Source organism: Tarenaya hassleriana, unplaced genomic scaffold (assembly GCF_000463585.1).
Source record: "Tarenaya hassleriana unplaced genomic scaffold, ASM46358v1 Cleome9, whole genome shotgun sequence".
NCBI lineage: Eukaryota > Viridiplantae > Streptophyta > Magnoliopsida > Brassicales > Cleomaceae > Tarenaya > Tarenaya hassleriana.
The window spans coordinates 1289846-1306373 of record NW_010971389.1 but is presented as its reverse complement, the minus strand read 5'-3'; the positions used below and the strand labels follow the sequence as shown (position 1 = coordinate 1306373).

Below are 16528 nucleotides of genomic sequence, written 5' to 3'. Positions count from 1 at the left end.
AAAGAGTCCCGCTATAAAGGTGTATTGTAGGTAAATCTTACTTTGTAGATATTTCTACAAGAGACTGTTTCCAAGACTCGAACCCGTGACCTCTAGATCACAACGGCAATATCTTAACCGGTACGTCAAGACTCCCTTTCATACATGATTTCTTTACAACAAAAGGACTCGAACCCGTGACCTCTAAATCACAACGGCAATATTTTAACCGGTGCATCAAGCCTCCCTTTCGTACATGATTTCTTTACAACAAAAAAATTAGATCTTTTGGTAAACTTACCTTATGCTTCAAGTTGTATCTAAGGAAACTCTATAACCCGAATTGGTTGCAAAAGAAACTCTAAATCCCCATTTTAAAGTGAAAATGATGCCAAACAATTTTTTAATTACCACACGATTATGCACGTACAGATGTTTTTTTTACCCCGAAACTATGAAACGACATATTTAAATCTTCCATATTCAAATTAATCTTCGGACAAAAGATTGGGTTCAAAGATTGTTCCGTTCCCAAAAAAGAAAAGGAAGACTTGTAAAAAAATCCACCTTCAAAGATAATCTTACATAATGTAGCCTTAAGAACGGGTTCAACATGGATACAACTATTTATACATTAAAAACATTCATTCATACACTAACCCTGCAAACATATAAGCAAACAGAAAACAAAATGGCAACAACTCCACGAGCAGGGACGCCTCATTGGCTTTATACAGATATCGCACTATTATTATTACCGCCATTATTGCCATTGTGATCTTCAACGTTTCCAGGCTCTGCAGGTGCTTTCTTTGTGAGGGATTTGGGAATGTCGAGGGCATCCTGAGGGCACCGTTGCTGAGGATGCGATAACAAAACCGACATTGGCTTGAAAAGAGACCGAGCCAGCCCCTGCCCGCTCTCGAAGATGTAACCCTCGTACTCCGAGACATGTTCCACGGCATCGACAAGAGAGTCGTACACTTGTTGAGGGCAGTTGTCCGGACTCGGCTTATCGTGCATGTACATGACATCTAACGTGAACACCTTCTGGTTCACTGGCCAATCGTGGGTCGGTTTCACAGATGATCTGCAGTATATGAGAACCTGACAGGGAAAACAAGAGGACAGCAAACAATGAGTGGATCTCTCCTTTTTCTTGTTCAGGAAATGGTTAATGTTTTGTGGAGATTTATTTGTCTGCAATATCACAACTTTACCACTCTAAGGATTCGGTTCTGGGCTCGGGATTTTTTGGCTTCGTGAGCCGCTGCCCGGAACAAAAAGGTGAGATCTGCTCGACCACAGGATGAGGTAGCAGACAATCCTCGTAGGGCAGCAACAGCAGACTCGACATCACTGGTGAAGTCCTTTTTAAGCTGAAAGTGAAAATGCCTCGGGACCAATTAGATGGAAACAATTCACAATTTGAAGACGTATAGGACAGTTATAATGGCCAGAACAGCGGTACATGCAAGTTATATGATGAGACATTGAGTAAGATTCTCCTGATGACTAGAACCTACGAACAGAACAAGAATATCTTTGCAAACACAGGTAACAAGCTCGTCACTTCTAACGAATTAAAGCATGCTGCAAGTTCAAGAAACACATTTTGCAATAACGAAACGAATCAGAAGGCCTTTTAGACGAACCCACTTCGCATCAACTAAACAAGTGCCCTAAATGCGAAACTGAGTGGCCAGTCTACACAAACAAGCCCAATGTCTAGTAGCCACACAATGCATTAGTATTGGTTTAGGGTTAGCCCACTCCATACAGGAGCTCCTGAGGCTGAGATATTGCCAAGTTGATGATACGGATGCAAATTTCTCAGGCAATAGAGAACTGAAGAAGTGGCAAATAACTCTGCATCATAAACTCCCAGGTGAATTTCCCTGGTTTGTTCCTAAAGATCTTTTAGTTACTATAACATCCTTACAAGAGAAAGACAAAACCAACACATATAAGCATCTAACAATCAGACAAGACAAACCCTTCTTCCCTCTTGGAAGAACTGCAAAATCACTCCCGACCCCCGGGATTAGTCTAGGCCTTAGTCCAGATACGGGTTACCCAAAAAAAATCACATGCCCTAACAACTATACACAAAAACCAAAGCTACTAGAAATACATTTGTTTTTCTTCTCTACCACAGATACGTCAAATGTTCATTCCAATAGCATAAACAGTAAACAGGATCGCAAAACAATAATGCCATTGGAGTACCCGAATTTTCTCCAACACAAATCATGATCCAAGTTCCATAAAACGATGCAGCCCAGTTCTCAAAATCCGAAAAAGTACCCAATTTGAGCATCACCCCACTTCTTGAACCCTAATCCACAACAAGAAACCAAATTTTTCCACAGGAGCAACCCAGAAATAAACAGGAAGAAGAGAACGGACCCAAGCGGCGGATTTAGAGAGCGTAGCAAAAGCAAATCGGTGGTCGGGGTTGATCGAGAGCTTGCAATTGACGAAGAGAAGAATGGCTTGCTTGATGCAATCCAGCCTCATCAATGGCCTCCCGTTTGCCCCCGTAGTCTTCATCTCCACCGTCGATTCGGCGTCCACATCGACGCAGATAAGTATATCCTCGTTGTTCACTCGCATCGGTTTCAGAGAATACATACACTCGCTGACAGCCGCCGATCTGTCTTCCTCCATCGTCCGACTGTATCTCCGTCTCCGTCTTTTTCACTTCGGACAGAGCGATCCTCTCTTCCACCACTTGGCGTTTGTTTGTGCGAGGGTACGAAACGGTGCGTTTTATTTTGACCAGGAACGACGGCGTTTTAATATGACTTGCCAAAAAAATTGTTTTAGGATTTGTTCTTTCTACATAAATTTATTGCTGTCCGCACGGTCTGGTACCGTAGGACATTAAAAAGGGGGGAAAAATTGGGTTTCGAAGCCTCGACTGTGTTCTCACAAAGGTGACCCAAAGGGTCGGTCCCGTCCTTGCCAAGGGAGATGCCAACTCTCGTTCGTTTCGTATATAAACATAAATTTATTTTGGAAATTGTCGATGTGGGACAAATTACAAAACCTTCTAGACGAACTGGCGGCTGTCGAGGTGGACGCCGAATTGACGGACTGGAGTTGAAGACCACGTGGGGAAAAGGGAGGCCATTGATGAGGTTGGATTGCATGATGATCAAGCAAAGCGAATCTTCTCTTATTCGATTGCAAGCTCTGGATCAACCCCCCCATCGCTGATTTTCTTTTGCAACGGTCTCTTATCCGCCGCTTGATCCTGTTTTATTTCTGGGAAAAAAAAATAGTTTTCTTGTTTCATGAAGTGGGTTGCATCATTTTACGGAACTTGTGTCGTTGATTATTAGCATCGGAGCAAATCAACACGCAACATCCTAAAACTGTATTAACATGTGATCTGGTGTCTGTGCCGTACATATAAATCCAAGTTCACCTATTTATTTTATTCTCTCCATTATTTTTATGATCCACATTTTCACCTTTAACCCAACTCTTTCGTAAAAAAGTTCGAATGAATTCTCCTCTTCAAAATGATATTCAATCTAGATTGAAAAGGAGTTTTGTTTGTTTACGTATCAATTAAATCACCTAATCTTGGTTATCTCCATTTTAAAATCTACATTTTTCGCTTTTTTTTTTTCATTTTATAAGTATCTAAACATATTATAACCCTATTTAAGTTTCATTTTCTTTTACGTTTTATGTGGGTCTATATCAACAAAATTCGCATTTTTTTTTATTAAATATTTTTTTCCCTCTCGAGAAAGAAAAGAACTTGTCACACACAACGCAAATACGATGCCGTTCTCGTGAAGAATAAAAACGGCGTCGTATCCAATCCATCGTTCTGCTTCTCGATTTTTCTTTTCCATGATTTTGTTCCCACGTTTTCTTCGCAAAGCTTCCCTGGGGCGGTTTGGTTGGGCGAGAAAATCAGGCTGATAATGTCCTGCACGCACGATCACAACTGCGAGGATCATGATTGTTCCTCCGATTGGTCTCTCTATAAGCACATTGATCTCTCCAAGGTCTCTCTTTCTCTCTGTGTGTTTTTCTGCCATCAGTTCTCTGCGATTTTGTATTGGTTTGCGTCATGTATAGCGTTGGGCTCAGATTCAGAGACTGTTCCAGTCGCTTCTTGTTAGATCAATGAATCCGGCTGTGTTTTTTCGTTCCGATGATGTGATGTCCAATCGCTTGAGTTGCGTTGTATTATGACAACTTTTTGGGATTCGATCCTCGAAGAAAAGGGTTTTTCACTTGCTGTATTAGAGGATTCTTTGTCCGAACAAGTTGTATGGCGAGGCCACTTTTAGGTAGTGATGAGATTTGAAATGGTTTAGAAGAATTATTTAATTCACCCCTCTTGTTATGTATAAATCTCAGCGCCCAAACTTTAGGACCAGCTGAAACTATCCCGCAAGCCCAGAATTGTTCAAAGGACAGTGGTTTTTTTTCTCCCTTACATTTGGGTTTGGTTTTCAGTAATTTCCCTTTTAAATGATTAGTAATCACATGTAAACAAGAGGTGAATGGCCCTGAAAGCTTCATGATTATTGTAATACCATGTTGTGATTGACTGGTGCTTACTTTGATGGTTCATTAACAAGCATACAGGCTTTTTCGGCTTTCTGCTCAAGATTTACTCAGAACGCATACTGCCTTTCTTTTGTTCCAGGTATCTGCTCTAAATGAAGCTGTTTCTGGAAGTGTGAAGTCAGTTTTCAAAGCTTGGGATCAGCGTCTGCAGTCTTCGGTATGGCTTTAATAAGTGCTTTTGTTGTTGCATCTTCTGTGCAAGAATTGTCTCCTTGTTGGGTTTTATATAGAAATTTATGTTAACCACATGTATGCTGATAAACACCCTACCCGTGCTATACTGGAACTATCTATGACAAATCTATGGGTAAGACCAGACTTGAAATCGGGTTCCAGGGGATGGAATCACCAATTTCTTAGCCACCAACCAAATCCTCTACTTGATTGATATGGGGTCCTAAGACACCGCAATGCCCATTCTATTTAGCGTGAAGTGTTTTCTGATATAACTTGAATTCAATAACAAATTATCCTATGTTTTGTAATTCCACTATCCAAATGTTGTATTGTATACTGTACATCTACATAGGAGATTTCAGTATGCTAATGTCTCTAAACCAACTGTTATGTTCTGCTTGCGTGCAGGAGCATTTGGAGAGCAATGAGGGAGATCCTGAATTACTTGTTTTTGTACCGTATGTAAATTTGACTCTACGCTATAAAGTATCTGTGGCTTTCTTTAAAAAGTGAACTGAATCCTAACCTTTGAATTGATAGAGCCTTTGGAAAAATGGGTATAGATTACACTATGTATGTGCCAGAATGGAGATACAGCTCATTTATGGGTCTGTTTTCCGGCTGTTATGTTATTGCATTTTCAGATTCACCTCAGATGTCAAGATCAAGAGCATATCTATTATTGGTGGTCCTGACGGAACAAGTCCTTCTAAGATGAGAGCGTATGTCTAAATTTCACGAGAAAATTCCTTTTTACATGCATATGAGTTTTTCATACCTTTTCTTCAGTTCAAATGGAATCATAGAAAGACAAAAATCTGATTGTTTCCTTAAACCAGGTTCACCAATCGTGAGGGGATTGACTTCTCGGATGTGCAGAACATGCAAGCTGTTCAGGTATTTCCTCGTAACTATTTTATATATCAAAACTCCAAACAATCGAACTAATTGGAAACATTCCTTATTTTGATGAAGGAGTGGGACTTAGTTGAGAATTTGGAAGGAGTCTTAGAATACCAGACCAGGTAATACCCACATATCTTATTTCACCTCCACGAAATTTCGTTCGTTACAAGTTTCTTTGGGTCCAAGACAACATTGTTTCTTCACCAATTAATAGAGTAACTTTTGGAATTTACACCATTGTGTGTTTGCTTAGTCAAAATTATAAGTAGTTGGCTAATAATGCACTCGGAACTGATACAATCTTTTGGCTATTGGGAACAGATTTTCGAAATTCCAGGGTGTTGGAAACATCACATTGCATTTCCCTGACAGTTTTGGTGGTGACACAACTCAAATTCGCTATATCGGTTTCAAAGGTGAAGCAACCCAGGTGGGTGGGTCCGGTGACACGGATACTGCTTGTAACGATATGATATCATAAACTAAATGATTTGTTTTACGTGTTTCTTTTCGCTTGTCTAAACAGTTAAAACGGGATGTCGTGGCAACAATCGTCTACGAAATCACGCCGAATCCCTCAGATCACAAGTAAGTCTGAATCTCAATACACACTTTCTCTAACTGGCATTGACCTGTTCTTGATCTTTCTAAACCTTCTGATGAGCCTGAAACTAATGCAGAGGATGCTTAGCCACTTAAGTAGGATTATAGGCAATCGATCGAGAAGTTTAAAAGTTTAGTAACTCGGAAATTTTAAGGTTCTTTTAAGAGGGTTTAGATTTATCGAAGAAATGAAGTTAAACTCATAGGATTCATTGCTTTTTTTGCTTTGAATAAATCACGAAATCGTTTGCTTGTTTGGGATATTTAAAAAAAAAAACCGAGTTTCAAATTGTGTAGGACAAGGAATGAGGCAGGTGGTATTGCACATATTGGAGAACACTAAGCCTTCGAAAAACGGAAACAAAAACTGTCTTTAACTGGTGAGCAGTCCACTTCTTCACTAACGTTTCTATGTTGTGCAAGACTAGAGTTGCTTTGTTGTCCGGTTTGGTCTTGGTCTTTCACATATACTTTAAGATCAATAACCGGCGTTTGGGTTTCCATAAAAACCGGTTCGGTTTTCGATGGTGCAGAAGTGTCACAAATATAGATTGTATGAGCAAAAAAACACGTACAAAAGATTGTGTGAAGCCAAAGTCATATGGAAGTGAACACAATCTTTTGGCTTAAATCGAAACTCACAATTGTTGAATATCCGTGAATAACGTATGGTGTGTCAATCTACAATACGAATCCACGTGTGAATACACACCCTAACTACATTACAGATAGATAGGATTGGACAGGCTCGGGTAACCGGAATTTTTTGGATACCCGATCTCAAATCCGAGCTTCTCGGTTCCGGAATTGAGGATCTGTCGCTAGACCTGAGCTGTTTGGGTATCCGCAGTGTGCCCCAAATGCTCGGATACTCGTGGAGTGAGGATGAGATGAGGTGTCAGAGCGATTGTGATGGGAGGGCGAGATATCGAAGGCCAGGAGAACAAACCATAATCCTGATTCTAATCTAGGGCGAGGTATCTGAATCTGATTTTAAAAGTTGGGTTCCTGTGACAACGGAAATGAAACGAGGGGTTGCTATTTCGGGTTTTGGTCCGTTTTTATATCAATTTCGGTTCGAATTCGGTTTTATTTCAGTTCGGATTTAGAATTTTATTGGTGAAACTTTGTTTTTAAAAAAGAATTGAAGTTTTCAGTTATTTTTTTTATTTGATTTGATTTTTTCGGATTTAGAGAGATCATAGTTGTTAGGTTTTTATATCGAATTCGGTTCGGTTACGGTTCGATTGGAGGATTCGGTTGATGAATAAAATGGCATCCCTACGGCTAAGTAGAAGTGAAAACATTTTGTGGTAAAATCCAGCCCATTTGGGAAGCAGATGTCCACACGTGCATCAGAAAATTACACAATTTCGTGAGATCTTTTCCTAATGGCGGGAAACCAAACATGCTTCGAGGTACAGATGGCTTTTTATCTTGTTTTGTGGGTGTCGGTCCATTTCTGTATGCCACATGTTGTATAGTTTCTTCCGCACATAGGATCAATGTCCAATAGTTTAGATACGGATTCTACGGACCAACCTAGGTGGGTGTTTCAGTCCTGAATAATATACATAATTGGATTTAAAAAATTCGACATGAAAATGGAACTAATATGGAACTAAATAAATAAATATTTTTAAAATTAAAAAAATTCAATCTAGATATAATAATAATAATAATAATAATAATAATAAAAACTCGAAACCCTGGCCTGGTGTATCCTAATCAACTCATGGATTCATCCAATTTGGACATATTAATGTTATAACAACACGAGTAACAATAAAATAACCGAGCATGGCGGACGATGAGCAGGTACAACAACGATAACAGCAAAAAAAGATTTTTAATAAGATTTATATACACTTAAGATGCATAAATAATAATAATAATAATAATGATGATGATAATTATGATTGCTTGTTCTAATTAATATTACACATAATAACATCAACTAATTCCCTCGCGTGTGTTTTTTTCGCCCCATAGTTTTGGCCCTCTTGCTAGCATCTAAGAGAATCTCCGGTGGAGGGTGTCGCCGGCCGGTTGTCTCCGGCGGCTTCCGTCGTCGTCACAGTTACCATTCCTACGGTTCATCTCTGCATACATCTCCTCTATCATCGGTTTCCACAGCCTAACCCGTGCATTTATAAACCAGTTCGATACCTTTTATACCATATGAACAAATAAATACTTATTATAATAGACAGTAATAATACAACTAACAAAAATAGAAATTATTTGTTTGAATTTACCTGACTTCTTGTCAATCCGCTCTTTATTGCAAGAAGGTACTTCTCCGAATCTTTAGGGTAACTGCAAGAAACCGAACAGAGAATCTTGAAAACGTTACATCAAAACGACAAAATGGGTTTGATATGTTTGCTTGCCATGTCTGTCCGGAGAGAATCGCTTAAACAAAGAAAGCTTCAAGAATCTTACGGGTGAAGAAAGTTCTGGAACATCCAAGCTCGAAGAACCGATACAGATTTCTCCGGCAAACCTCTCTGCGGTCTCCAAAGCTGGTGATTCTTCCGGTCGAACCTCAGAAGGGCGGCAGCGGAATCCGGTTCTCGAAACGCATCCTCTCGAGCCTTCTCCTTCCCTCTCGAACCCGAGTTTTCCAGAACCGATCCCATCGCCAGAATCTGATTGCTGATTCTTTCCCGGAGGTTCTTGTACAAAAAAGATACGGTCTGGAGGGCGAACCTCGTGTGTAACTGCGGGTCTAACTCAGTTGCAGCGTAGAACGCTGATACAACCGTGTGAAACTCATCCATGCAGTGACTGTATCGATCATCTACCTGAAAATATGGAGTGTACGGAAGAAACATGTTAATGTTGGCTAACTTTTTCAAAACAGACAAAAAAAACCCTAAGAGGTCGAGTGTGTGTGTATATGTATATATATATGTTCATTCAATATGCAGAAGAACCGTGTGTATATGTACCACTTGAAGAAGATTCAAGAGCTGAGCTTTCTTGGCTTCTAAGGCTCGTCGTTGCAACGCAGGTGAAGAAACTGACTCCGAGTTATTGTAATCGCCGTCAAGAAACTCGGCCGTGAGATTCCAGAGGCCCGAAAGAAATGTCGGATTTGGCCCGGACTCGGTTCCCCTGACCGAATAACCCGACGAGGTTTCCGAGCTTTCCAACGAGAAGCTCGCAAACTGAGCGAGTATCTCCTGAACAGCTTGAAGATACCTAGACCCGACTATTAAACCCGTCGTTACGTTGGACGGGAAACTCAAAGAAAGATCCTTGCTGCTGCTGCTGCAAGAAGCTTGTTCCGAGGATAATCTTTTAGCAGTAGCAGCAGCAGCAGTGGCAGCAGGACAAAGGCTAATCTCCGAGGATTGATCAGAGACATTTGTGCCACCGATGATACTGCGATTCGACGTTGCAAGGCTCAACGAGAGCTCGTTTCTGGTTTCAGAAACCGGGAAGGGGAAATGGGCAGCGAGATTTTCGCCAACTGGAGATATTTGTGAACTTGGACCGACCCCATCCGCACAAGTATATGCCTGAAACCCGGATTTGGCCTCTAAACCCCACTTATCGTTATCCCTAACGATGAACCCGTCTCTGTATCTGCAGTCACCGGGAGTAAGCAACGAAGAATTCATGTTGTTCGAGGAATCTTCATAAGCAAAGGGTCTAAGAGGGTGAAGCTGAGGTGCCGTAACTCCCAAGTTATCGCAGTTTTCTTGAAGATCATACGCCCGCGAAGCCGAGAAGGCGTTGGAGAGTAAACTATTGACAACTTCAGAACCACACATTTGCAAAGGACTCCACGGAAAGAAGGTGGAAAAGGTAGCCGAATCTCTGGCAAAACCCGAATAGTTTTGGTCCATTAATGGCGGATTTAAGCTCATCTGAGACGTGAATCCATCCATGAGAATGGCATTTTGGTTACTGACATTTGCAGGAGAACTGAAAGTGTTGTTGCTGTTGTTCTCCATTGGTTTCTGTGACCTCTCTATGTTCAAACTGCAAAAGAAAATCAAAGAACTAAATAAAAGCTTCGGACAAGGCTTTCAAACAAAAAAAAAATCCAAGACCCATACATACAAAAAAAAAATGAATCTAAGTATTGAGGAGAATATCAACTAAATAACGCAACAGCAAAATGTTAAAGGAAATACGAGCTAGATCTTCAACAGGCATCCAAAAAAGGAAGAATGACAAATACAATAGATAGATACACTAATGCACACATAATAAACGAACGTGTATACGACATGTGTTACATATATGTAAAAATGAACGTGTATGTATATGCTCAAGATGGTGTATAGATGTGTTTGTGTGTGTATATGAATCGTCTCAATGATCTTAGAACGTCTCCAGATTGTATGATTACAAACACTCCCAAGATTAAAAAAAACAAATTTCAGAGATGTGCGTGGAGTTATTTTTTTATATATTCTTGTTGGATACTAATATTTAAAATGATAAAAAAAAACAATATGGAAAGACTTTCAAAGAAGAATTCAACAGACATGATACGGTACGCTTTCACACTGTAAGTCAAAGTATATCACTTCAAAGATTTCAAGAAAACTTGGAAGACAAAGCACTTCATTTCCAACCAAACCTTTAAAGGAGCAAGCTTTTACATTATACGATCTTCACAAGTATGCAATTATATATATATATATATATATTTGAAAGTATGTAAGTAGATACACACCTTGCTTTCACATGAAGACAATGCCCTAGCTTTTGTTCTTCAAATGGGGATTGAAAGATCTCAGGCAACAAAGGGTTTAAACTGATTTGTTTTTTTTTTCTTACATCAGAATTGAAGAAGATAAATCTTTCCCCATGTTGCCCACTTAGAAATTTATCTTCTCTCTCTATGAGAGATCACTGTACTTCTTCAACAGTTGTCTCTCTGCCTCTGTGTTCTTAGGAAAGCCAAAAAGGAAAATTACCAAGAAAAAGAGAGAGAGAGAGAGAGAGAGACAAAGGACAGAGAAAAAGTGGGTCTGATTTATTTCTTTTGCATGAACCCAAACAACACAAAAAAGTTTAGATTTTTTTTTTCAAAAAAAAATTTACATGAAGAACCCAGAATCCAAGGAACTCAGAATTTGCAGAACCCAACAAAGGATCCATGGTCTCTCCACATCTCTCTCTCTCTCTCTCTCTCTCTCTCTCTCTCTGAGTACAAGATTCAGAAGCACTACACCAAAAAAGCAACAGAAAACAAAGGGCTTTCTTTTCTTTTCTTTATTCTCCCTCACAGGAAAACCTCAAAGAAGAAGAAAGGTGATCTCAAAGAGAAGTGGAGAAAAGGAGCAGAAAAAACGCCAAAGCACGTAGCGAGGGGAGGTCCCTTTGCAGAGAAGTGGAGGTTTATGACATGGACCCCATTGAAAACCACTGCCATTGATATTTGATATCTTTTCCACAGTTCCAAATTTATTTAAAAACAATATCAAGTAAAAACAGTATGAATAATAATCGTCCCTTTTTTCCATCTTTCTTCCTGATTCTAGCATTTATACAATTTGGAATCATATAACCATTAGAACATTTTCCACTCAATTAATGATATAGCCAACGGACAATATATGCGATGGTGTTTTTTCTTTGAACCATTCATAAATTACCACCTGTCATTGTAATTTCTTATATATGTTGTAACCAAAGCTTTTTTGAAACCATACAAAACCAATGCTACTAAAAAAAATCATATTTGAGACACTTTGTATATATATATATATATATAAAAGTGTATTAGAGATTCATCACATAGATATAAACAATAAAAGGAGATAATGTAAGTGGAAACCAGAATCAAAAGACATGAATAAGACCAATGTGCTACTGTTGACAACAGGATGCAGCAGCAGGGGAGACACTCATTTCTCTTGCAGGCTTTAATTAGGAGAAGTGGCCCTACATACATATATATGTATATATTTATTTATTTATTTATTTATTTTGTTCATACACATAAATATATATAACATTATTTCGGGTTGTCCTCTTGTGCAGCTTTAAATAATTATCACAAATCATAAAAAGAAACACAAAACAAGAAAAACTAAAAAAACAAAAACAGTGAGCTCTGTGGGAACATTTTGAGAAAGGAAAAGAAAAAGGAAAAAAGAAAAGAAAAGAGAGGAGAGATCTTTTTAGCTATTTAAGGACAATTGATGAGATGTGTGATCCATTCGAGTTATCTTTCTTCTTTGCCTTTCCTCTTCCCTTTCTCACCACTCGTGTCTTTTGCCACCAAATCCATCATAACCACACAAACCAAAAAATAAATTATTAAAAATTAAATCAAACTTTGTGAGAATCTACCACATCTATGATTTTAGTTATCATTGTAGTAGATGAGGACGGGATATGATTTAAATGAATTTAACAGAAAATAAAGAAAAAAACATGAGTAATAAGAATGTTTTTATGTGATATTTTCAGATTAATGGAATTTTGTTTCTAAATTGGATAAATTTGTTTATAGATCATCATCCTGGAATATAAACATACATATTTTGGGTTTAACTCCAAAAATATTACTACAAATTTTGATTCTGTAAATATTATCATGAATTTTGATCACGCAAGTAGATTGGAAAATTTTAATTCGATTGCCTAGACACTCAAAGTTATAAATAAAAAAATGATTTTATATATTTTAAAATTAACAAGATTTCATTAAAAAAAATTAACAAGATTTTTACAAACGTAAATACATACATACATTTTATACTCAGATACATATACATATATAGATACATATATCTACGTATATGTTACGTACGTATATATACGCGCAATCATACCGACCAATATATACGTACGAATATAGAGACATTCAGACAGACCAAAAACACAAAACACTTGTGTTGGAAATTTCAATGCAGTTACATTAGTTTAGGGTTTAATATTTCATATAATAATTTAGTTTATTATCAAATCGTGTCGGAATATCTATCTATAAGACTACGATACAACAAAGAATGATTCTGCTAATCGTGTCGTAACTACTAACATGTATGAAATTTTTATATTTTTATATTTGAATTATTTTCATATTTTATATAATGTGTAAATGTATTTCAAAATATGTATCTAAATTATTCATTATCAATACTTACACACAATTTTTTATTTTTAAATAAACATTACAAAAATTAAATTTTAAAACAATATCTATATAAATTTTAGTCATCTATATTTTTAATTTTCAAAACAGTCTCTATTCAAAATTATATTTTCTTAATTAATTTTCAATGAAATTTAAAATATTATTATTTTTTAAAATTGTAGTCAAAATGATTAATTAATAAATATAATAATTTTTTGATATTTTTGTGAATGTAAATATTTATTAAGATTTAAAGATGTATTAAATTTATATTAAGTTTTAAAAATTACGAATTTTTAGGAAATTTATTATAATAATAATTGTTTCATTTAGGTTAAATAAATTTGTTTAGAGACTTACATTTTTTTAAGTTTAAAATAGTAAACATGAATTTCTTCGTATAACATAAATATGAGAAAAAGGCGTTTACAAGAAATTTAAATATAATAAAATTTGTTTTAGAGATTTATATTAAAATTTTATACCTGTTTCCTTCTTAAATCGAGGATTCTACGATCTAACGAAGTGATGTAAGCATTAACAATAAAGGTGATGATGAGAAAATCCTGGTGGGACTGCGACAAACGACAGTAAAAAACTGTAAATTTCAATACGTAAAATAAAATCTTCGAGGGCTGACAAAATAAAAAAGCGAGAGTCGTACCAAGCAGTAAATTTAAATGACTTTGACAAAAAAAAAATAATGTAATTATTAAAATTGTGTGAACTGTATGATTACGTAGACACATGGGGGCTAAGGGTATATGCATGGAATAGGCACTGTCGCAATTGAGAATCTACGAGATAGCGAGGGACACAAGCAATTATGAAACTCTCGCTTTCTTTTACAGTATATACATGTACATACATGCGTATACCTGTATATATATGTGTGTATATATAGGCAGGATATATAAAACAACTCATATTAATTATTTTAAATAATTAAGATTAATCTTAATTTCAATTATTGATCTAAATTTATATTAAATGGTAACTATAACAAAAACAAATTAAGAGATATTAACCTAAAAATATAATACTTAATCTGAAATAATCAGATTATTATATGTATGTTTGTTTTGTATTTGTATTTTGCATAAGCTTAAAAATACTATAAATATTGTCACAAGTTTTTTTTTTCTTTTTTAATTTTTGGGAGTATCACTTAACTAAATTTCTGAGATACACGAAATGCAATAAGGTTTAGAATTTATTATCACATAGGGATTAGTATGTTTAAGACAAAAAAATATTATTATTTTTTTTAAATCTATTCAGATGGTTCAAAAATCATTAAAAATTATCATGTATCACTGAAAATTTTATCAAAAAAAAAATCATTTTAGTTTATAAAATCTAATATTCCCACTGAAAATTTACTTGATAAATACAATAAGTTTTTTATTTGGTCTAGATAAAATGATAAAAACTATATATATATATATACAAAGTTGTTCTTATCATATAAATTAGTACTTTTTTTGGTGATATCGGTATTATACTATTATGCGCGTGAACGATATGAATTATGTATCTCGATTTTAATAATGAAAAACAGAATGAAAGAAAGCGAAAAAAAGGAGCAAATGTAAATGTTTAAGTAAATCGTTAGGGTTTCTTTTTGCAGCGTGAACATAAATATACACATTTAGCTCTGTATGTGTATTGATGTGTGTATTGTCTTTGTATCTATGATGTAGATATTAACATCTGCATAATGTATCCATGTATGCACATACATACGTATGTATGTATGCACATACATACGTATGTATGTATGTATGTATGTATGTATGTATGTATGTATGTATGTATGTATGTATGTATGAGATTGAGAAGGGAACAAGGGTGTGCGTGGAAAAGGGAGCTTCTGAATGAATCAGTGGGTTAGAAGAGGTTCCAAATTTACTTAGCGTTCTTAGGATCCTCGATGTGATGTCTCACTGCCGCAGAAAATCTTCCCTTCTTTATTTCATTTAATTTATGCTCTCCATCACACGTTTTTATGTGATATCTTTTCCAAAAAATATTATATCGAAATATTTTCTGATAATTAAAAATTGTAAAAAGAAAAAAAATATTATTAGAACATTAACTAATAATAAGCATAAAAATAAAGATATTAGTTTGGTTTTTGTCAAAGATATACATAAAATTAATATTATTTTTCATTACTAATAATCTAAATCGGTCCATATATATATATATATATTGACGTAATAAACTTGATATGTATATATATATATATATATAGCATATGCTCATATATTTTTTTTGGACTATCAAACGTGAAGTGATGGACTTTGTGAGTGTTTTTCAAACCTCAAATTCAAATCTATATATCAATTATCTCAAACATAATCTGCCTGGATCAAGCCCAAAACATGTTGGGCTAGATTCAGGCTTCAATTATTATTATTATTATTGTTATTATTATTAGTAGTAGTAGTAGGTAAAGCTTTTAAGTGGAGAATTATTTTGGCACATTTTTAGGAATTAGGGAATTTTTTGGGAGATTTCCCTTTCTTTCTTATTTTTTTTTTGTATAAAAGGTGTATATAATGATAATGAGCCTGTTTCACAATCATTATATACAAATACACCTTTTACAAAAAAAAAAAGGAGAAATCTCCTAAAAAAATCTCTTTCTTATTCAACCAAAGTGATATTTGAATTCGCATGGTATACAAACTGTTTTATATTTTTCGTCAAGACAATTATTGCGTCGATATAATTGTTTAGAGGGAGATTTATCACTATTAATGATGTAAAACGGATTGGCTCGGACCGACTCGTCTCGAACCAGTTCATTTTTTGCTAAGCCCATTCGGTCCGTTTTTTTACGAGCTAAAAAAACTCTGATCCAGACCAAATTGTCCGAATTTCGAACCGGCTCACGAGCCAGCCCGTTTTTATCTAATTATCCAAATTTTTTTAAAAATTACATGAAAATTAATCATTTAAAATCTACATAACAATATTTTGAAGTCATTCAACATAACATAAAATATTTAACATAACAATCCATAAAAACTATATCTAAATAAAAAAAATTAACAAAACCAAACCAACATAAAAAAAGTGTAATACATCAACAACATCAAAATATAACAAAAAATATACATCAACATCAACATAAAAAGTATTATA

The 16528-nt window shown here is 35.7% G+C and overlaps 3 protein-coding genes across 3 annotated transcripts; 1 reads left to right on the top strand and 2 right to left on the bottom strand.

Annotated features, from left to right (window-relative positions):
* Positions 1-527: 527 nt before the first annotated feature.
* On the bottom strand, positions 528-2749 carry LOC104803734. The gene is made up of 3 exons (XM_010527764.2): positions 2389-2749; positions 1200-1358; positions 528-1086 (listed from the first exon to the last, which is right to left on the bottom strand). The coding sequence occupies exons 1-3, from the start codon at positions 2647-2649 to the stop codon at positions 709-711; spliced, it is 798 nt and encodes a 265-aa protein (XP_010526066.1). The 5' UTR covers positions 2650-2749; the 3' UTR covers positions 528-708.
* A 1087-nt stretch (positions 2750-3836) lies between these two features.
* LOC104803733 (PITH domain-containing protein 1) lies at positions 3837-6918 on the top strand. The gene is made up of 9 exons (XM_010527763.1): positions 3837-4007; positions 4658-4735; positions 5164-5213; positions 5400-5477; positions 5595-5652; positions 5731-5780; positions 5983-6091; positions 6188-6249; positions 6562-6918. Exons 1-9 carry the CDS (start codon positions 3924-3926, stop codon positions 6605-6607), a joined length of 615 nt encoding a protein of 204 aa, XP_010526065.1. The 5' UTR covers positions 3837-3923; the 3' UTR covers positions 6608-6918.
* Positions 6919-8021: 1103 nt separating this feature from the next.
* LOC104803732 (homeobox protein ATH1) lies at positions 8022-11136 on the bottom strand. The gene is made up of 5 exons (XM_010527762.2): positions 10961-11136; positions 9219-10257; positions 8710-9071; positions 8523-8583; positions 8022-8433 (listed from the first exon to the last, which is right to left on the bottom strand). The coding sequence occupies exons 2-5, from the start codon at positions 10227-10229 to the stop codon at positions 8278-8280; spliced, it is 1590 nt and encodes a 529-aa protein (XP_010526064.1). The 5' UTR covers positions 10230-10257; positions 10961-11136; the 3' UTR covers positions 8022-8277.
* Positions 11137-16528: the final 5392 nt, after the last annotated feature.

Coding starts and splice junctions, on each gene's coding strand:
- LOC104803733 (XM_010527763.1), top strand. CDS start 3,924: ATGTCCTGCACGCACGATCACAACTGCGAGGATCATGATTGTTCCTCC. Junction 4,736..5,163: donor ATCAGCGTCTGCAGTCTTCG/GTATGGCTTTAA, acceptor GCTTGCGTGCAG/GAGCATTTGGAGAGCAATGA. Junction 6,092..6,187: donor TCAAAGGTGAAGCAACCCAG/GTGGGTGGGTCC, acceptor TTGTCTAAACAG/TTAAAACGGGATGTCGTGGC.
- LOC104803734 (XM_010527764.2), bottom strand. CDS start 2,649: ATGGAGGAAGACAGATCGGCGGCTGTCAGCGAGTGTATGTATTCTCTG. Junction 1,359..2,388: donor TCTCTAAATCCGCCGCTTGG/GTCCGTTCTCTT, acceptor TTTCACTTTCAG/CTTAAAAAGGACTTCACCAG. Junction 1,087..1,199: donor AGAACCGAATCCTTAGAGTG/GTAAAGTTGTGA, acceptor TTTCCCTGTCAG/GTTCTCATATACTGCAGATC.
- LOC104803732 (XM_010527762.2), bottom strand. CDS start 10,229: ATGGAGAACAACAGCAACAACACTTTCAGTTCTCCTGCAAATGTCAGT. Junction 9,072..9,218: donor TCTTGAATCTTCTTCAAGTG/GTACATATACAC, acceptor CCATATTTTCAG/GTAGATGATCGATACAGTCA. Junction 8,584..8,709: donor TTCCAGAACTTTCTTCACCC/GTAAGATTCTTG, acceptor GGTTTCTTGCAG/TTACCCTAAAGATTCGGAGA.